The 22,281-nt window shown below is 40.9% G+C and overlaps 1 protein-coding gene across 2 annotated transcripts in view; it reads right to left on the reverse strand.

Moving 5' to 3' along the window:
• prmt3 (protein arginine methyltransferase 3) overlaps window positions 1-22,281 on the reverse strand; it is a 63,163-nt gene that overhangs the window by 26,711 nt on the left and 14,171 nt on the right. For both annotated transcript variants that reach the window (XM_078253754.1, XM_078253765.1), the window contains exon 11: window positions 7,885-7,963. In XM_078253754.1, the coding sequence (XP_078109880.1) occupies window positions 7,885-7,963 (79 nt within the window). The remainder of the gene's footprint in view (window positions 1-7,884; window positions 7,964-22,281) is intronic.

Here is a 22,281-nt window from a genome sequence, read left to right on the forward strand (position 1 = left end):
GTCTCTAGTTTTTTCACTCCTCTATGACCATAAACTGAATATATTTGAGTTGTGGACAAGACAAGACATTTAAGGGCGTCATCTTGGGCTATGGTAAACATTTTATAGACCAAACATCTAATCGATTAATCGAGAAAATGAATGACCGATGAATCAACATTAAAAAATAATAGTTAGTTGCAGCCCTATTGACAATGCACTTAAATTGAAGCTTACTGTTTCTTAAACCTCATAACAATGCACTACATATCCAAAAGAAACAAGAGCACCAAGCAAAGTCCATAATTTGGAGGTCATTGCATCTCATGATGCAGTTTTAGTGGGCTCAACTATTGTACGATTGCCTGGTCAGTGATGAGTGAATCCCTTCAGGGACTTATTTTTCATCTAAACTAAAGATCATTAATATTAATCTTAAAGGAAAGGGTGGACAGATCCTGTCCCTATAAACTTCTACTCTCATTGCTGAGACGTTCTTAATATCAACAAATGTAATGGCTTGAAAACCATTCAACAAATTTAATCAGAGAACTCCTAAAGACCTTGTGGGTGTGGAGCTTCACATCAATTTCATGATGCTGCTGTAATGACTGTATCCATCACATGCACAAAACATGGCCTGATGACCATTTTGTCCTACTTTAATACTTTATATGTTTCACTCGATGGATAAAATGTGAACATCCAAATGGTTTTGGTACATTAATTTGCATCATGGCTACAAGTGTGCAACTATCTTCCCTCACGTCTGAACTTTCATTGTGGTCACCACCTCTCCAACACTGGTGTGTGACGTTCCTCCTTTCTCTCTCAGCTGACACTCAAATATTACCATATGTGGATTTTCAAAATCGTACTGTCCTAGAAGCACTACTATGCTTACATAATATAACAGCCTGCATTCTGAAGAACAGGCTTGCAACAAGATTTTGGAACCTGACTGCAGGGCTTTGCTCCCGTTCAACCACAAGAGCATCAGCGAAGTCAAGCAGTTAGGTTGGTATTCTGGTTAATCCCAAAAGTGGTGGATGGGGTTGAGGCCAGGGCTCTGTGCAGGCCACAAAGGGTTTTCCACACAAAATTGGGAAAACCTTTTCTTAAATGGACCTGGCTTTGTGCACAGTGATCTTGTCATGTTGAAACAGGAGAAGGGACACCCCAGACTGTAGCTACAAAGTTGGAGGCACGGTATTATCTGAAATATAATTGCATGAAAACATCCCCAGACCATGTGCAAATGTACACAAAGGTATGTTTACCTGATAGTGTATGACGCAAACAAAAAAAAAGTGGGTCAAATCTCAGAGATGGACTGGTTGCATTCACATATGCAACACATTTGATCAACAGATATGCATGTCAATGCTTCCATTGGCCCCTGAGGCTGTGATCACAGAGAACTCTTTAGTGCATTTTTAATGGGATGGTCATGGCGGGCAGGTCTCTTTGATACCATGAGCCTAAAAGAGAGCTTAAATTGCATTTTGAGCCACTTCACTGGCACTCCAAATTGAATGAGTCAACTTTCTGTGCTGCACAAATTACATTACAAGAGAGGAGATAAAAAATGGCCGCCTACTTTTCTTCTTCAAGCAAACACAAAGACAAGAGCAACAACCAACATCCTTTTGTCCATTATCCCCTTCATTACTTTAGGTAGACAGGCTAATGAAAGTTGCACAGCATCAATAATATTGTTACTCTGCCTGCACTTGATTGAGTGCCCTCTCTTAAATACACTGATAACTATGCTTTGTGGTAAACAATGAGAGAGAGAAAAAACAAACAAAAATTATGTGATTGGCCTTTAACAGTCTAGTGGGGGGAATAGATTCTAAGTTGTTGTGAAAACACGTTTTATTTTGAAGTTTGTGCCAGTGGCCAGAACAGATGGTATCACAGTTGACAGTGTCTCTATCACCTGAGAGAATGACTGATGCTGAAAATGACCCTGGTTGTATTTTGGTCAAACAAGCTTTGGATTTAGCCTCAGAAAAACTATTTTTCTTAAAAGATGTCAGTCAGTCATTGGGGAACTGTTTTCTTGTTTCCTTTTCCAAAGCTTTGAAGACTGAGCATAGCCAGCGATTATGGTCACTCCTCATATTACATAACAGTGTCTATTGAATGAACATTATCCATGTCTTAAATGAGCATTAAACATGAGCCTTAATGTCCTTCTATTGTATTTTCACATTTGAACAGATTTTTTTGTATGGTTAATATGCTTAGTGATTAAGCCAGAGCTGAGAAGCTTGAAGCCATTGGTATCCCTACTGTGAAGAAACATTAGCCAACACAGAGGCCTAGGGCCTAAAGCAGAGTTTAGAATACGCTCATGGGAATATTTTAACATACAACTTCCTGCCACTACTGGTAATGTAAGAAAATGTACCAATTAGAGATGTTCATAACAGGAGAACCAGAAAGACAAATCTGCACAGTGTATTGTTACGGTGAATGTACCTGACCGTGGCATTATGATAACTTCTACTGAGAGAATTCATTGAGCAAGCCAACCTGTCCAATGTGAACAGGCTGAATATAGCCAACAAAGACAATACATCAGATGGTTGAAAATCATTAATCTGGGTAGCAGCTGTAAACTGTAGCAATAGCAGATAGAGTTGGCAAGGTGTTAGCTGTGGCTTTAAGCAGATAGCAACAGAAAAGCATTAGTAGCAGCAGCAACAGCAGATACAGCAAGTACTGCTTTTATAAGCAATTCAAACATAGGTGTAGTGCTGCCGGAGTGCATCGGACGACGCTACGTCACAGTGAGGAAATACAGTAAGTAAGTAAATTAAATAATTGAAAACACAAGCTACTTTTGTTCATTTGACTACATTGCTTAACGTCACGCTAAACTGCGTATTATATATATATATATATATATATATACACACGCAGTATGAGCATAAAGCTACAGAAAGTATATAGCAGCAGCAATAGAAATAGTAAGAAAGTTAGCTAGAGCAGACAGCCATGACAAACTGTTCGCAGCAACAATAGCACATAAACTGTAAGCAGTTAGCAGTAGCAATAGAAAGCAGCAGCAATAACTCTTAGAAGCAGCATTCACTTTACTCAAATAACATACCAGCCAATAAGCATAAAGCAATAGCAGTCAGCAACATATCAGTAGGGACTTTAACAGACATCTGTCATTGGAATACAGTAGGTGCTTAGTTGGACTCCATATTCCTGCTGGAGGAACACCTAAACTCCATTTGTTAGCTTACCAGATGCTATGTCTAGCTAGAGCAAACAAGCTGATCAGCTCCATCTCAAAGGCAGCACAGATATTACCGTGAGCTTGACCTGTTGAAATCAGTCTATCTATATTTTAAATATAGTTATCCATATTTTGGCAAAATGAGTGGGTTAAATATCTTATTATGGATAGCAGAAAAACGGATTATGATGCAAGAGTGGTTTGAGAAGTTTCTGTGGACGTTTTGATACCTTTTCCGCCTTCAAAACAGGGTTAATAAACTTCATTTTTACGGCACTTTTTAAAAACAAAAGTTAGTAGGTGTTTTACAGGAAAAAGAAACGGGGAAGGAGGGATAGAAGATACAAAGAATAATCCAGAAAATTTGGATCCATTGTAACTGCTGTGAAACCAAGCTGGCCCAACCTTTCAAATCTTTTTACTGCCACAGTTTTTATTGTTTTAAAAAATATAAGCCTTCCAATGAGCACGTTATTTACTTTACCTGGCATGTGTGTTCATGTCTCACATAACCTTCGACACATCGGACCATATAGTGTGTGAATCGATGGTGACAGTATAGTGATGGGCAACTCCTGGCCTCTCATTATTAGCTGAAGCCTGCTTGTGACCCTGTGAGTGTCACCGTACCTAATGACAGTGCACACGCATATTTACACACGCATACACACGCAAACGGCAGATTTGTCACTTCATTTTACTCTGATTACTGAACCGAGTGAGTAATTACGAGGGCCAGGTGAGAAGAGGGGGGAGAGCTGCTGATTGGGCAGAATCGTGACAGGCCCATCTGAGAGACACACTGAAAAAGAAATAGAGACAGAGAGATGAATAGGCAATGGAGGGGGTGCTGTGGTTGGAGAGAGAGAAAGACGAAGAGGAAGAAGGTGGGTGGGGGGGGGGTTGGGGTACACTGGCGTCCCCAGATTCATGGCTTTGACATCTGCGTCCTTCTCGACTCGCTGCTCACAGCCCGTTTGTCATGCCCCCCCGCCCTACTCTTGTTCCCTCCATCTCCCCCATTGGTCAGCTGTGAGAGAGGGAAAGACGGTGTTGCAGGGGGGCATGGGACAAAACAGATCCCTTTTCCCTGGATGCTGTGCTGTGCCAGGCATGCAGGGACACATTTAAGGATGAAGGGGAGGTTAATGTAGTGGGGAGAATGAGGGAGCCGCTGTAGCTCTCTTCTAATGTAGCTTAAACACACATACAGCAGCAGTGCTGGCCATGTGCGCACGCACGCACGCACACACACACACACACCTGGAAATAAACTAAAGAATAAAAGTTGATAAATCTAATGTGACACAATAACTGTATTAGGATCAACATTCAGTACATTAAAAAAGGTCTTGGTTGTGGCATTAAGTGCAGTCTGGCTGTACTGAAATTCAGGAATATTTACTTCGCAGATTTGAACCATAGACAGTATATAAACTGGACCAACAGATCCCGTTGCTCTGGACGGAGACCAGTGAAGGATATTAGAAGCACTTTTCCGGTGAGCGCCGAGCGTTACTGCGCAGCCTCCAACTGAGCGAGAAGATGTAAATGTGACGTAAGCAACCTGTCTGAAAGTTGGAAGTCTTCTGGTAGCTGTGCCAAGAGAAATCTCAGTCATTCCCAAACTTGCAGAGATGGAGAGCGTAGGTATATGTAAGGAGATAACATGGACACAGGCTAATTATTGCTAACTAAAATGCTAGTTCACATTAGTAATTAAACTTAAACAGCTAATGTAAGTCCAAACTGCCTGCAAGCTTCTCCTGTACTGTACGGTAATTCCTCTACTATGCGACCAAAATGAATGGCAGTCAATGGAATGCTAACGGGAGGTGATGGCTTGGTAGCATCAAAATGGCGCCATAGGAGCTACGCGTTCTGGGGAGAGGCTTACCCCCTTGATTTGAACACAAATACTGTCTTGGACATGTTTACTTCTAAAGAAAAACAACAACAACAACAACATGAAGGAGGCTTGACTCGTAGCACTGACACAGGTTACTAACCCCTGGCACCATGCACGCTGAATTAGGTATGGGAAATAAACTTAATTTATCAAATTAGTGAAATTACTTTCTGACCTAAATATATGGTTTTTATGACAAGAATTGTCTCCATTTTTATATAATTTCACTGAGAACAGCTGTAGCAACCAACGACAAGAAACCAGGAATCCAACCAATCAGCTCACAGTCCAGTCAGGAAGTCCAGAATTGTTAACTAGTCAGAAGTGAGCTAACATGAGAAAAGAGATGGTGCACACTGTTGTATTACAAAAATAGATATTATGACATTTATCGTCATTGACATGAATGAGACATGATTTATTGAAACCGTTTTTCCAGCCATTTGCTGAACGTCCTCCAGTTGAAATAATATAATTTTGTAAGTAAAGTGCTCATCAATGTTACTCCAGAAACTGGCCAACGAAAGTGCAATATTCTCTTTAGACAGGGTGTAACATAATATAAACAAAAACAAGCCATCCTGGAGGGATGTATCATTTGTACGGGGAATATGCAGGGAGTGTTTTAGGCTGTAGAGCTTAAAAAACTGTCCCATTTGATTTAATGTACCCATATCAAAGCAGCCCCACCGGCTGAAGTCGATTGTTCCTGGTTTTGAGTGGCAGTAGATCCGGAGAGAGCAGCACATTCTGGGATCTCAGGGTTAAAGGCTCATGACAAACCATACGGTGTCCTCTGACCTGTCACTTTCTGCCTTTTTCTGGTCGCACCTTCGCCTGTCCAATCTCCCTCGCTAACAGATCTGTCTCTATAGGTGGGGTCATTCTGGCTGTCAATCTGTGTATGTGTGTGACCTCTCCCTCGTGTCCCAAGGAGCCACTAAATTGGAAGGGATCAGGGTCAGTGGCAGGGATGGGATCACACACACACACACACACACACCTTAAGAAAATAGTTTTGTCTTATTATTTTGACTACAATTGTTTAAAATCACATTTAAAAATATGCGTGTTATACATTTTGCTCGTCTTTGGTTTTGTCTTTTTTGTTCGGATTTGTGCAAATTAGAGTTACTGTACATCCCAAAATGTAATTTGGATTGTCGAAAAGGCTCACAATAGAATTTCAAGCAGCATATGAGGTCAAACCGAGATCACCAGGATTAAGCCAAGCCGCTAGTGAGGCAAAAAGTGCAAGGACAGTGCCCAAACTCAACTGCTGTCCGCAAGTCTCTCCTCTGTGCACATCCTTCAGGCCAGCCATACGGGAGACATGTTGTCTTTAAAACAGCCGTGTGTCGAGTTGAGGTGAGCCTCCCCCTCAGCTGTTTGTTACCCCACCTCTGAGTATTGCTCTGATTAAAATGCTGAGACATTTCCATGTTCAAGTTTTCTAAAAAAAAAAATAAAAAAAATAAAAAAGACCCAAGTCACAGACATTCATTTAAAAAATACAATTTTATGTTTCAGAATAAAAGCTTCCATTCTCCCTCATGTTTTGGGCTTTTCTTAAGTGCATTTAATGAACCTACTTGGATAGTACTGCAATGTTTTGCTGCTTGTGTTGACATGTGTACAATTTGACACACCCAGTGGGAAATACAGGAAAACCAATTCAATCATCCCAACGTGTTAGTTGTAATAACTACAGGGGCTGGCATGAGCAGTTTCTCCCTGCTGACAGATGACATTTTGAGTAAATCTAACCTTAGTTTCACACTGCGCAGCATCATCTCAACTATTCAAAGGCACGGGAAAGCGCCTTTACTAAGTAATAAAACAAATCATATACACTTTATGTAGAGAATTCTATCAATATTATAAATGCTGTAAGATTTGCAGAGAAAAAACATTAATGCCATTTTTGGGGTTTGAAACTAGAGTTAGACAACTTTCCTACTTTGGAAATGTAACCGCTGCTGAAAAGCTGACCTGCCAAAAATGTGATCATACCAAAGATTTCCAAGGGTTATGCTCCATTTGGTTGTGCCAGCCTGCTGCTTGTTACAGAGTGGAGGAGGACAGGGAAGCTCACTTTAATGGAGTGCAGGAGGAACATGAGGCGGCAGGTCTGACGTGGAATCTATTTCAGCTGATAATTAAACAGCAGCAGGCAGTGGAGATGCTGTAGTACACCTTAGTTTAGTCTTTTCACAGCTTTTTAGTGTTGGCACAGACAGTACGGTAGCTTTTTAATTTGAATTCAGCTACTGCAAGCCATGTGAAATGTGTGTTTATTAGTCTGTATTGGCTATGATGCTGGTCCACATGATATTTTGTTAACTTGCCGCACTGAGCCTTTGATTCAGGTCAGCACAAGAGGGTATTGAAGTGCACCCAAGGTAGTCCGATCGACTGTACAAAGAATGTTCACATCACCCATATGGTGGAATGGGTTTGGCTGTCTGTGTCACTGTATTGTTAACAAAGCAGAGCGACGCCCCCCTGACACTCCTTCCACTTCCCCATGCCACTTGGGTTGATTTTCAAATACTGTATGTGCAGAACACAGAAACAGCCTGGGAGGCAGTGTTTGCATTAATTCCCAAACTACATTATGGAAAAATTACATGACAATGCCTAAGAAAAATATTTTTCTGTGCAGTTTTGTTTTTACGTGGCATATGTCACAATTCTTTGTGCTACCTTCATTTTGTGGCGAAGAGTATATGGGACCTACCTGAGCCACCGTCAGCCAGGTAGAGGTCTCTGGCATACAGGACAGAGTCCAACATGGACTCAAACAGCAAGAAGTAACCCTGGAAAGAGAGGAAATACACATTATATCCCAGGTATCTTCTGGAACAAGTCTACTGAGAAAAGCAGCTGTTCATACAGCATTATCTGGTATCTTTGGCAACTCAAGGCAGGTAATAAACGAGTGCAAGGAGAAGACTACAAAACCTCTGGACAAGTCAATTATTTTTTAATTCAAGATCACTGTAGTGGAAATCTGCATTAGCCATGATTGTGAATTGAGTGATGTGCCCACGTGGTCTTCCACTCAACATCCAGAGGTTTGACACTGAATTGACCTCCTGTTCTGCTCCAGTAGACGGCACATTAACCGTGGTATTATTCCATTAATGCTGAAATTGAGTTTTGTCCACATCTTGTTGGCTTCGACCTGAGTGGCAGGTACTGCTGACAAATGGCTTTTTCAACCTCCTACCCCTACAACCAGCCGATCAACCAATCGGATAAGCCCAAGGTGCAACGCTGGCCCTTTCGCTATGGTATTTATGTGCACCACATTTGGGCGGTTTCAAACATATGGGAGGGCATACGTCCATCTGGGACAAGGAGGTGAAGCAAAATCACTACATGCACATTTTACTGTAACTGATGGCCCATATCAGTCATTTCAAAGCACTGAGGAACACACTGACTGGCTCCTTCAGGAACAAAAACACCCATCAATGCTTGCAGATCTGTGTTTTACGATCAAAACAAGAGCACAAGGAAAAGAATGTTGAAAGTAAAACCCCTAGATATTTGGTTCCTATGGTTTTCCATCACAATGATAAATTTGTCCGCATGTTAACTGTAGATCTATGAAGCCTTACGTGCCTTGATATGGATTTCTGGTGCAGTTCTGATGGGCTATCTGATACCGACAATCATTCTGGAATAAATCACATTCGTGTTTGATCATCAGTTTACCCATGACCTGACAATGTTCGTTATTCTGTAATTTGTAAAGATTTACAGGTCCACGAGGGTGGAAAAGTAAGGGCTCATGGGAAAATATATACATAAAATATTATCACAAGCTGGATTCTATTATCATAGCTCAGAAACATTGGTTCGATCGGTTATAATAACGTACCCACCAAACATCTCAGAACATGGCAACATCTCTAAAATTAGGTCCAAAAGGGGAAACAAATACAGCAGTCAAATCATCACACGGGTTGTAAACAAGCTGACAGTTTAGCAAGATTATCTAAACCACTTTATTCGGAGTACAACGATAATGTTGTTAATAATCCCCCAGTGCACAGGAAAAATGCATAACTACACCATTACACCATGTATAGCTGGTCAAAGTTGATCCAGGAAGTTGGTCTTTAAGCTGTGCTGGATGTTTACAATGGACAGTTTGGGTTACCATTTTAAAATTCCTTCGTTTTCTCTTCCAGTTAAGTTTGATTTACCTGTTGTCTTGTTTACAACCTGCCAGATCCTCTGACTGCTACGGTTTGTAGCCGTGTTGGATTTACAGCTCGTAATGCCGTCACATTTCAAGATCTTGGCAATACTTTGTAAGTACAATTTATATTTATAACCTATGGACCCAATGGCCTCAGCTATGGAAATAAAGCCCAAGTTATAATACACCAAAGTAATGAGCAAAAGTTTAACAAAGACTAACATGGCCTTAAGACTATATGCTAGATTTTAATAAGCATTTAATAACTGGTTTGAGCATTGTGGAACAATAATAGAAGTGAGAATGTTTTGTTAATACACTGGCCTTTATCAGGGCCAATAGAAGTACTGAATAAAGTAAAATGTACACCTTTTTATCCAAAATGTCTCATTACAGAGCAAGCAATCAACATGATAACAAAGAGCTTTAATTTCTGGGAAGTTTAATATTTGGAAAATTGCTCACTACCACTATATTGCAACACTGGACCCGTCCAAGCAAGGTGTAAGCAGCTCTACGGTGACACAATTGATGAAATTTGAAGTGTAAACTACAAAATGAGAAAACAAAATGGCCTGAGTTATGTTTAAGATTCCAATATCTCTACTTTCTCTTCAGTGGGGGGAAAGAGGGACAAGGAGAGGTGAGGGCCAGGACAAAAGATAATGCGAGGACATGAGGCGGAGGAGATGCAGTGGCCTGCAGAATAGTAATTCTCTGAGATAAGAGGCCTATTATTCAAATAAAGACAACCTTTTATTGGAGAAAGAAGAGCAGAGAAAGCAGCAGACAAACAGGGGAAACAGCCCTGATTAAGAACTAATTCCAAAATCGTCCCCATCTCTGTCATGGGCCTGAGCTGATAATGGTGACAGCGATGAAGCTGATACAACCGGCTCATCCTCGGCGAGGCGATAAAGGGAAACATTCTCTCAGTTTATCGACAATGGACTGGTCTTGACCTAAAGTCAGGCCCTCGAATTGTCTGCTGCTGACTGTTGTGGTCCAGTCAGTGTCCTTAGCAGCCGAGCTCGTCGTTTTTTTAAAAAACCCTCACACAGAGAACACCGGCCTCGTAATTTAGATCCCAATTTCACGCGACGCTGCTTCTCTTGAAGGGAAGAGGATATGAGAGAGATGCCCGAAAGCAGAGTCACACCTTACTTTTATCATCAACAATGCTCCAGGATTACCCCCGCCCACTGCCTTCCATATCCTCCCAGCAGCATGTACAGTACCACATCCCGCTAATTTATACTTCTGCAATGTTAATTACCAAAAAAACACAGAAACATAGATCAACTTCTGTGCCATTAGAATAGGATGTGAGGAGGGCTGGAACTAAAGCAAAAGTGATGAAGTTTCTGTCCGACTGAGTCTGATGTCTTGTCACTACGATGCCCGTAACCCTGTGCTATGTGTCATCACTAAAGGTTAAATTAAGACTCAATGATGTAGCAGTTTTGGGCTGTAACAGTGTAGACGATCAGTGCACAGACAGCTAGATGTCAATGTTTCAGTCACACCTGCTGTATGGTATAACACGGAAGGTGTAGCAAAGTTGGACTTTTAATGATACACAGGCATCCTTCAGGCCAGTCAGTGCTGATATTTTAATTACGAGAACACAGCGCTCATATTCAACATCCCTCACAGTTTCATCCGACTCAGTCCAACAGTGTCTCAGCGTTTTGATTAAAAGTTCAAGTTTTAAAATAATTCCTACCATTACTACACAGTTAGCAAAATGCTGCAGGACAGTGCGAAGATGAGTCATCCCTTTACGTTTTATCTATGCCTGACCGGTAAAGTTTGTGATTTAAGTTAACTGTATTCCACAGTTTGGACTCAGATGTAGCACCCACATTAGCTCAATTTGCAGAATGCTTTAAATGCCGAGAGTGAATAAGAAGAGAGTAAGAAGACCCACCACCAGACAAATTTACTACACGAGGGACAACAACATGAATTTTAATGTCCAATTTGCTTGAAAAGTTTTGCTTGCAGGCATAGACGAGGTGCCAAATAACCTGAGAGTAAACACCACAAACAATATCCATATCATTTAATGATGCATTGAGTCCTAAAAGAATACGCCGACATTTTAGGAACTTTGCTCATTTGCTATCTTACTGAAAGTCAGATGAGGTTAAGTGAAGCAGTTTTCAAAACTGAGTTAGCAACATGTTTAGGTTAGCTTAGCACAAAGAATGGAAGCAGGGATCACTAGCTAGCAAAAGTTCAAAAATTACACCTTCAAGCATATCAATTCAAAACGTTCTTATTTGTGATGCGTTAGCTAACAAACTAATCACTAATACAAAAGAGCCTGCTGTTTCAGAGGTATAAAATGGTGGTCTTTGGTGTTTTTTGTCCCCAACGTCTCCTTCCAGGCAGCGGGGCAATGGTTATGTTTAGGGTTAAGGTTGGCTGCCTGGAAGGTGCCGTTAGAGGCAAAAAAACTCCATCGAGCTAAAATGGTGGACATCTCCACGAGTACAGAACGTCTGAGATGCTGTGTGCCGTCACTGGACCCAACTGGTTTTGGTTGGTGAATGGCTCCAATGTGCAAACTAACCACTCATTAAAACACAATATTTCATATTTGAATACATTTCAAATGCACACATTGTTGGAAGGCAAGCTACGCTGGCTGTTTCCTCCTGCTTCCAGTTTATTCTCTAGGCTAAACAGGTCATGAGTACCTCTGCATTGAACGCACACAGATGAAATTGATAACAACCCTTACATCTGTCAATTTAAAAAAATTTACAAATTATTGAAGTATTCCTTAAAGGGTTAATACCGCCTGGTTTAAAAGTGTGTGTTTTTTTCCTTCAGGTGAAAACTGCACCAAGAAAAAAGAAAAAAACTTCTGCTGCCTATCTTTCTCTTTTATCTCACTTCACCTTATCTTTATTCATTTGTGTTAAGAAAACCAAGATTAAATCTCAACACCAGACTAACTTTTTTTGTTTATACCATTTCCTCCTATCGATCTGTCTGTCTATGTGCTCAGTGACATACACGGGCCGAGGTGTTAGTACGAGGAAGCAGCTCAGCTTTACTGTCAGCCAGCCAGGCTGGTGCAGAGGATGCTCTGCAGTATAGTCACTGTGCATTTCCATAAAATACACTAATGAAAACCTAATGAGAATGGGCTGGAGCAGCTTATACACATTAACAAAATTAGCATATAATATACATTCCCCTGAGTGGACTACCACACAAACTCACATCCACATCTACATATGCACCAATACACACACACAAAGAAAAAATTGCAAATACACTTTTACAGCTGTTACTTATGTGTAGAATTTCAGCTGTAAATTGTAGCACAGCAAGCAGTTTTTCCCACTCAACTAAAGACAGGAAAACGTTGCAGGAATAATTACTAGAGTTATCCGTGTAGAGTTTATAAAGAAAACTCCAACCTTTTAGCATCTGTGTAAAGTCAAAGGCAGTGTCAACTCTAGAAAAAGCAGTTTGGCTACAAAATCTGCATCAGCAGTTTACACTTTCCTCCACCCTCTAGTACCTCCTCTCTCCTACTGCATTCAACATATAGTACGTCTTCCTCAATTACTGCAGATCATCAACATTCCAGTCCCAGGAGGGCCAAGGCAAGATAAAGGAGACGGGTGTGCATGTATGAATGTGTGTGTTTCTGGCAGTATTTTCATGCTTCACTGAATACTGAAGGCGCCTCTTCGTCAACATGCCTCTTCTATACTAGTCTATATGGTCAGGTGCTACCAAATTAGCATAAACATAACACGCATATCCGAGTAATAGATTTTGGTGTGTCAACGCTCGGTGAGTGTACATTGTGCATGCTTTAATATCTGCCCAATTTCCATTTAAAGGAATGCAAATGAGAATCGAGATCCAAGGGGAAGATAGTGTAACAGCAAAGTAATTTGCAGTATAGCTACAAGGTTATTAGAAGCAGTGGCTCTTCTGAAATCAATGATAAGAACATTGCGTGTTTTTAGAAGAAGGTACGATAATTTCCATGGCCGGTAAAACATCTCGCACAAGTACGCAGAAGATTTTAAGACATTAGGAAAATGGTAAATTTTCACTTGGACGTGCTTGTATCCATTATATTTATCTTTTGTTCAATTATTTGCTACGAAATCTATATTTCCCGAATTTTATCTTGTCATACAGACATTTGCTGTGCAGCTCATGCAGTTAAGTCTTCGCCTCAATGTACAGACTGGAAACTTTAAACCAGAGAGGGCAGTGGAACACTGTGAAGGCTGTTGGTGGCTGTAATGAGGAGAGAAACTCCATCATGTCAGCATTAGATGTAAAGACCAGATAATCTGATATTAAATACAGGCACACATCATTTGCCAACGCCTGGATTTACTGTTTGGAATTTGGGAAAGGCACCTTTGCATTAAAACTCATTTGGTTTTAAGGTCAAAGTCTAAGTCAGTAGCATAAAAATAAAACAATGTCTGCCTTTGTGTGCCTTTGCGAAATAAAAAAACGTTATGGCTGTGAATTGACACATACACTATAAAAATCCTAATACACTTGTATTCGGCTGTGTACTGCTCCAAGCATTCACAAGCCGCTATTAAATTCATCATTTTGAGTGAATGTGGAGGCTATTTCTCTCCACAAAAACAATGTCAACTGAGCAGTGCAGGATTATGGGTTTGTGTTTATGAGAATGTCCGTTTGTGAGATATTTCAGGTTGTCAGGTTCATGTTCTGCATGTAGCCGTTATTCAAACCAGAGAGCAGTTATCCCTTTACTTGTGATGTTTTGACCAGATGAGCGGAATGCAATATTGCATTTTAGATACATATAGTAGATATTATCATATAGAATTGCATTGTGGGCCTTTATATAACACCCTGCCCATAGTAAACGCCAATATGGCCATATGCCATAGGCGCGAAGGGGGAAACCAAGAGATGCATTAAAGGTGATGTAGGTAGGACTGTGAAGATCTAGGACTTAGCCAAAAAATGTGAACATCAACAACTTCTCAGTCCCTCCCCCCTTTCCGCTAAAGCCCAAAACTGTCTCCTAAGCCCCTCCCCCCACAAGGGAGAATGAATGTGTGTGCATGAGCAGTGATTGACACGCAGTTAGACACCGCCCTGGCCCTGATTGGTGCATCTGAACAGGGAGCGTTGGATTTTTTGGAGGTGGTGCCAGAGGAGCTGGATTTATTTTTTAATTACCTGCTTCATGTAGTTCTACTCGAACATAGGGTCAGTTTCAACAAATATGACTAAGTTAGTGTTATAAGTCTTACCTACTGCACCTTTAAAACAGATGGGTGATGAGGAAACGTGTCTCTGACTGGTTGTAGACACATTTATGAAAATATGATTATGTCATGTGAGAGATGGATGACTGATGATTTTTAAAAAAACTAAATACATCATCCCGGTAAAATTTGGATTTCAGCAAGACCAGGGGTCTCATTTATAAACGTGGCGTACGCACAAAATGGGGCTGAAAATGTGTGTACGCCACTTCCCACGCAAAGGTTGTGATTTATAAAAAACAAACTTGACGGGAGAATGCGCGGTCCTCCACGCAAACTCTGACCCATGCGTACGCACATTTTGGAGACAAAATAGGAATTGGCGACGCAGATGGTGAGGTGGTGAACTGAAGTCAGACTGCAGAAAGTAAATGGGAATAACGATTACTCGTAATATTTTCAAGTATTGATGCCTCACGCACATTTTTTAACTCCATATCATCCACGTTACCATGAAGATTAAATCCAGCAGTGTTATTTGCGCTTGTACTGAGTGATAATTGTTCCATAAAAACCTCCAACTCAAATCTTAAATAAAACATTGTTCTTAATGTTTAATTGGCGCTGTCTCGTCGTCGCATTGTCCGCTACGGAGCGCAGGAGGAGGAGATGGCCCGACTGCATGGAATACAGGATAGCATCAAATACCCTAGCATTAGATAACAGCAGAACACAGTGTAGCCTAAATGATTAAATAGCTGTCTTTAATACTGTGCATATATCATCAAATGTCAAAGTCTATAAATACAGCTGTTAAGCTCTCGCGCAATCTTTACACTTAAAGTCCTCGTTATCGGTCCGAAAACTTTAATACTGTTTGCAAAACCTGCATGAAGAAAAGTGTGTTTGCCTATTACACCTTTGTCTTCAAATTGTATCTCGGAGTGGGGGATACCACTAGTTAATGCTGTCATTTTGGCAAGGTGTTAACAATCACAATATGTTGTAAACATATAAATTCTGCGGTGAACCCGTGCGTAATGCTGCATGATGGCACTGCTGGCCCTGCAGGACGACTAACCCCCGATGGAAGAAGCAGGAGAGAAAGAGACTTCAGGGACCACGACGATGACTGGCTAATATGCCGATTTCTTGGATCTATGAGATCTATGAGAGGGCATCGCGCCGGAACCGTGCCATTCCGGTCCAAATACAGGTCCTCGCCACTCTGGGGGCAACCGGCTGTTTCCTGAGGGACATATCAGACAGCTAAGTGTTTTTTTTATGAATATTATATATAATCTTCAACTTTATCACTAAGGCTTGTTTGGATATAATATATAGTTCTGTTAAATCTTATTATATACGTCTGGTATATCGAAGCTGTCCCCGAGTGCTGTAATGCCTGCCGTTTTGGACGTATTATTAATACATGTAGTTATAGATCAGGTTTTCCTACACTGTGCAAGAACAGGCCGAAATTATAATTCAATTTGCAGCAATTCCTGAACGTCTGAGAAGTTTTTTGCCTTTTCTCCGCCAGTCATCATGATTTGTGTAACAACTGCCAGGGTCATTAACATACTGATCAGTATTCACGAGGTGCTTTGCATTGACTATTTATGGTTAAAAACTGGGCGTGCACAGGGCGGGATAAGAGGCTGATCCACGTACGCACGCTTGTAGGTAATCTCTGATTTATAAAGGGAACATTGCTTACAGGTGTGCATACACACAGTTTTATAAATCTGACTTTTTTCCGGCGTACGCCATTTTGGGCGTACGTACACTTATACTAAGGATCCTACGCACAGTTTTATAAATGAGACCCCAGGTGCAAAGCAAGGACTCTGTGCTTTAACCATTTCTTGTGTTGTTTTTTTATAGAAATGTATAATAAGCAGCTCATTTTACAACATGGCTGCCCTGTTTCATCTAACCAGAAGATGTTTTGAGCAGAGCTTGCTGCATGAGGACATCATTTACCATTAACAACAGTGGTCAGTATGTTTTTGATTTTGATTTTTTTGTCACCTTATACTGTACATATCAAACTGCCTGGTCTACACCACAGCAACAAAAACCTGCCAAATAACAAATGGGACGAGTTAGATGCATCAGTGGTTTTGGTACACAGGCAGCTAGCTAAAAAAACACTTCCTAAAACTGTAAAGGCCCGGACACACAGAGCCGATAATCGGCCGTTGGACAGTCTGGCGAGGTCAGTGACTCGAGTCTGTTCGGTGTGTTCCGTGCCGTCGTCCGTCCGAGGGGCTGTCGTCCTTCATTTTGGCCGATTTGACATGTATGATCGGCGGGGCGGGCACTGCCGGCAGTCGGACTCAAATGACCCATCTGATTGGTAGAGTGCTAACCTGGAAACGGGGAGCGGAATGAGCGTGACTAGAGTCTATCAAAATCTGACGAAAATCTTTTAAACTGACCTTTGTTGATCTGAAATGAAGACAGATTCAGCAACTGTATGGCCTATTTATCGCTTAAAATGTTTTCAGAAACACGTTTCGGTGAACTATTTTAGTACAATATGAGATCGTATTCTGAACAAGCCGCCATGACAGTCTGTCTTTGAATTTCCGGAGAAACAAGACCCACGTAATGCGTAATTCGTCCAATCAGCTGCCTGTTTTCATTTTTGGGCGACAGTACAGATTAGCACCGCCTGCTGTTACGGAGACGTATTACATCTTGTCGCCTTGTTGTGTTCCGAGGCACTTTTTTTAAACCAATTTGGGGAGACTGATCAGTCCAACTGCCTTTTCTGCCGACGTTTGACCATCGGCTCTGTGTGTCTGGGCCTTAAGAGTGTGAGTTGGGGTGTGTGTGAGTGAGTTGGGGTGTGTGTGAGTTGGGTGTGTGTGTGTGTGTGTGTGTGTGAATGACAGTCAGTCAGACTGAAGGACAGGATGACTGATGACTACTGCCCTCTTCTTGGGCAGGTGAGTCTCCCAGAACTGATAATGAAGGTAAAGCGGAAGGGCTGCCATTAATTTGACTTCACACCTCTACCGCACACAATGATTTGGACGTGTGTGTGTGTGTGTGTGTGTGTGTGTGTGTGTGTGTGTGTGTGTGTGTGTCAGTGATACTTGTTTGGTAGTCAAACTATGTTCACTTCAAGGTAAAATATCAGAGGTGTGGGCACAAAGAAATCCTCTGCAGCAGAGAAGTTGAACAGGGCTTTCTCACACTTTTCTTGATCAGGGTTCCTTTCACATTTTAATGAAACAGACTCACTGTTGCTGAAGACCAACTGGGCATTCTGGGAGAGTTTTTCACCAAGGTGACTTACCACATACCTCAATAAGCTCAGGGACACCGGCCTTTGCCTCTGTACACAAACTGTTGTCAAGAAGACAATAGAGTATGTGATGCAGGTTCCACAACCACAGTAAAAGACTACATGTTTTTTCGAGGAAAAGTCAACACTTAGTTTCTATCATAGCTTTCTGTATCACCAGCTTGTGTTCCATTTAATGAAGAATTGTAAAGGCAATTTCACACTTGGACCAAATACTTAGTTCCAGATCCAGGTTTGTTTCTTCAGTTGATTGGCAGGGGGACATATATGGTCTACTGCAGCATTTTTCTAAAGTTTGATATTTTTTTCTTTTGTAGATATTAAGTCTACAAGGAAAGGATGGGAAATGGCGACTACGAAAAGACACCAAGCTGGTACTAATTGCAGGTTTGATAGACATTAGAAATGAAGAAAACAATCAAAACGTTTTCTCCCTAAACAATAGCTAACAAAACCTGTGAAAACTAAAGAACTGGTATTCTAAGGCAGAGATCTTCAACAGGCGGTCCTGGACCCATAGGGGGTCCTTAGAGATTCTGCAGGGGGGACCACCACATTATTGTTGATTTGTAAGTGTAACATAAATCTATCCTATTTTTAGCAGATTTAAATCAGCCTATTTGTGAAAAAAAAAAAACATTGACAGGCTTACTGCCCCATAAGGTAGTCTCTAAGGCAGTGCTCCCCCAGGTGAAAGTCCTGTGTTTTACCCATCCGCCACCCCAACCGGCCTCCCTCCTTTCATACTACTTGCTACGGCGATGTAGGTCTAAGGAGGCCAAACAGCGTTGATAAACACGCTAAAAAACGAGTTTGCGTCTTGATAACATGCAAAAATGGCATACGAATTGTCATAGTCATACATACGCCACTTTGTGAGATCAGTCTGCAGAAATGCAAAGTTGTGTCCATGTTAACGCATTGGACTTTTCCATTAAATGCCAAGGACAAGTAAAGTTATTGTCTTGTTTGGGGTTTGTCACTAGCATGTGTGTGTTTTTTTTCTTAAAACACTTAACTTAAGGCTCCAATTCTTAATGCTGACTCTAGTATTATGTAAGAAAAGTTTGTTAAAGCCAACTCTCCTCTGACAGTCTACTCTCGTCCTCATTTGTGCGTCCGTACTATTAAAACACCGTCAAGCTAGCAGGCCCATCACCTGTGTGATTGATCTTGGACTGACAATCTTTATTTGGCCTTTGAGGGGACTCGGCTCTCCTCCTCCCCAGCAGCCCCCCACTCTCTTATCTGCACTGGACTGTTTGTCTTTCGGTGTGCTAAGAAAGAGAACCGATCAATGTTGTGAGTTATGAAATGACAGTGGTGCTGCTAAAGGCAGTCTCTCAAACACTGCCACAGCAGACAGACACTCATTTGCCCCCTTCTCCTCCACCACCACCACCACTACCACAGAGACACCACATCCATCAACCATCTCTGTCTATTAGCCCTGTAACCACTGTCCGTCTGCTCGGTCAGCTGGACAACTCTGACAGCTGGACTTCAGTGATATAATCCTTTTTTCTCTCTCTTTTCCCCTAATAGCCTTAATTGTCAGGTAAGTAACATATTACTTCATGATACAACTTGAAAGGTTATCTCTATAAACACTGGATAAATAATTTAACATTACACTCCAAGCTAAGAAAAGTGTGTTTAGAGGTATTTAAATATGCCGGTGCCAGTCCTCTTTGAAAACATACATAGGTTTAACCGATTTAAAAGACAATTTAATGAACAATATTCAAAAGGTACCTTGTGGAGTTTTTGGTCATTGGTAGCACAGTAGCACTATGGAGTAAAGTTGGTCAATTAATTGTGAATATCCCTAATAAACACTTTCAAGTTGTAGCAACAAACTGTTGATCTGTTCTTATTCTTGTCATTCTAGTTATATTCTGTTTTTGAAATTATGTACTGCATTTGTTCATTTTGAAATTAATACCCTTTCAAAGCCCCAAACATGTTTCACTGAATGCCTTCCAGTCAATATAGTCTTCTTTCCAGGCCAGGGAACAACATTTTCAATCACAACATGTGATGATAGATGATTGTAGTTTTTGTTTTAAAGGAATGATGCTTTTCTTTGCCACAGTAAGACTGAGGATCTCTCTCTCTCTCTCTCTCTCTCTCTCTCTCTCTCTCTCTCTCTCTCTACAAAGTACTGATTAATAACACTGTTCAGTGACAACAAACTCACCGGACTGTTATAATATACTTTCTACCTAGACTAACTACTAGAGTGAAGCTGTGCAAAATGTTTTCAGTTCCCGCTTCCAATTGAGTTTTTTTTCCCTCTTTTTTTATTTCACCAACCCTATACTCCTACAAACCAGAGGACAAATTACAAAGCCTGCATCTTCCCTGCACAGAAAAAAATGCTGGATGCTAATCTATTCTTAGTTACACAATTCCCTCCTGTGCATCCCTGCAATTGCTTTGACCCAATTTGGCAATTCTAAATTGGAGGCCTTAGCAAGCCTCCAATCTGTGTTAGAGTGTGTGAGAGTGAGCGAGATTATCTATATACATCTATTTTTTTTATTTTTTATAATATGGTTTTAACGTACCCTTTGAGGGACATGCACATAATTTGTTTAGTATCTGCAATTACATCATAATTATCCTGTTCACTTGTATTATATCTGATGTATTTACTCCTTGTTTATATGTATGTTTGAGAGAGAGAGAGAGAGAGAGAGAGAGAGAGAGAGAGAGAGAGAGAGAGAGAATGCGTGCGTGGGCATTTTGAGCTGGGTCAGGCCAAGGCATTAAACCCTGACCAAAGTCACAAAGATACAGCATTTGAATGTTGTTTTGCTTGCATTATTTGCCATATTTACAGTTGAGACAGGATGTTTGGGTATAATGCAGAGAGGAACTGTCCAAACCTTACAAAATGAACCAAAGTGACTTTAAAAAGGCATAATCCTTAAGGTTTCAGTTGTGATCGATCTGGCGACACTCGTGGTTACAACGGTAATGACAAGTGAGGTGTAATATTACAGGTCCTAGAAATTTGTGGGACAGTAAACACTCCTTGAGCAGTTCTTTTGTCAAAAATACAGTAGAGCAACTGGTTTATCAATTTACAAAGCAGCCAAACAAACTCACATTGTTTTAATAAAAAGTTAATCAATAATTAGCCTTTTGATCGTATTTCATGCTGCAGCTTACGGTGGCTGCTCCTTCTGGTTCCACTCCTCCCTGTAATATTAAACTGATCCACTGTCAAAGAAATAGCTAGAAATGGCCGTTGCCTTGTATAGTTTACGTGTTTCAGATACGTTAACCTCAGTAACACATTTGCGTTTCCTGAGACTGCTTCACAATAAAGGCCAGTGGAGTGCTTTTAATGTGAACTAGCAGCAGTAGAAAAAGTTCAGTTTGCATTAGCAGTACCTCAATTCTGCTCTGATACGGCTGGAAGAGAGTTACCTGTAAACTGATATCAATAAGATACAATTACAAACAGTAACACTGGATTATATGCAAGAATCGTTTCCTGTGAATCCAGTACAGGAACGGCGTACTCCACCATTGACAATAAAAACTACTAAATAGAAAGGTACCGGTAATTACTGAATCTATATATATTGAATGGCTGCTGCTAAGAAAGTGTTTGAAATGTCAAATTATGGTTTATCTTAGTTTTAAGCAATTTCATTTTGCTGAGAGTTTGCAGAAGAGGTAAACTGTGAACCAACAAGAGAGGTCAAATTATATTTTAGTAAAACACGTTTGAAATTAGATGTCGTAATAAAAGGTTGTTTTAGAGTCGGTGGGTAATGAGGGTGAGGAATCTTGCATCCCTACGTGGGAATTCCCCATTCTACAACTTTCAAGAAAACATTTTATAAAATGGATTTATTTTACAAACTAATAAATTCAATGTTTTGGAAAATTCACCGTGTACCCGGCATCTGTAGCAAAAAAAATAAATAAAGAATGACATACTATAGTGATGACATCTCCAGTATTGCCCTGCGGTAATAAGACACTAGCTGGTTATATAACAAAACCATTCAAGTTTAATACAATCTGAAGCCATTTACACTGGGCAGAAAGCCTACTCCCGTGACAACTGTCATTTTTCCATTTTATACAGGCAGATTGGAGGGCAGCTTCTGAAGTTCTGGCCACTCTGAGAAATGTCTGCCATCGCCGCCATGATGAGAAGTGACTGGAGGATTCTCGGATTTATTAGCGCTCTGTGAGCCGGTGTCATCAGAGATTACGCCCCCTATCCTTCACCGTTCCACTAGCACGTCAACCACCAAATTTCAATTTCCCTGGTGAGAGGGTGGGAAGGCTCTGGCTGGCGACCCCTGCTCGTGACCCTGGGGTTTCACGATGGATGGGGGA

This window comes from Sander vitreus, chromosome 1, assembly GCF_031162955.1.
Source record: "Sander vitreus isolate 19-12246 chromosome 1, sanVit1, whole genome shotgun sequence".
Lineage (NCBI taxonomy): Eukaryota > Metazoa > Chordata > Actinopteri > Perciformes > Percidae > Sander > Sander vitreus.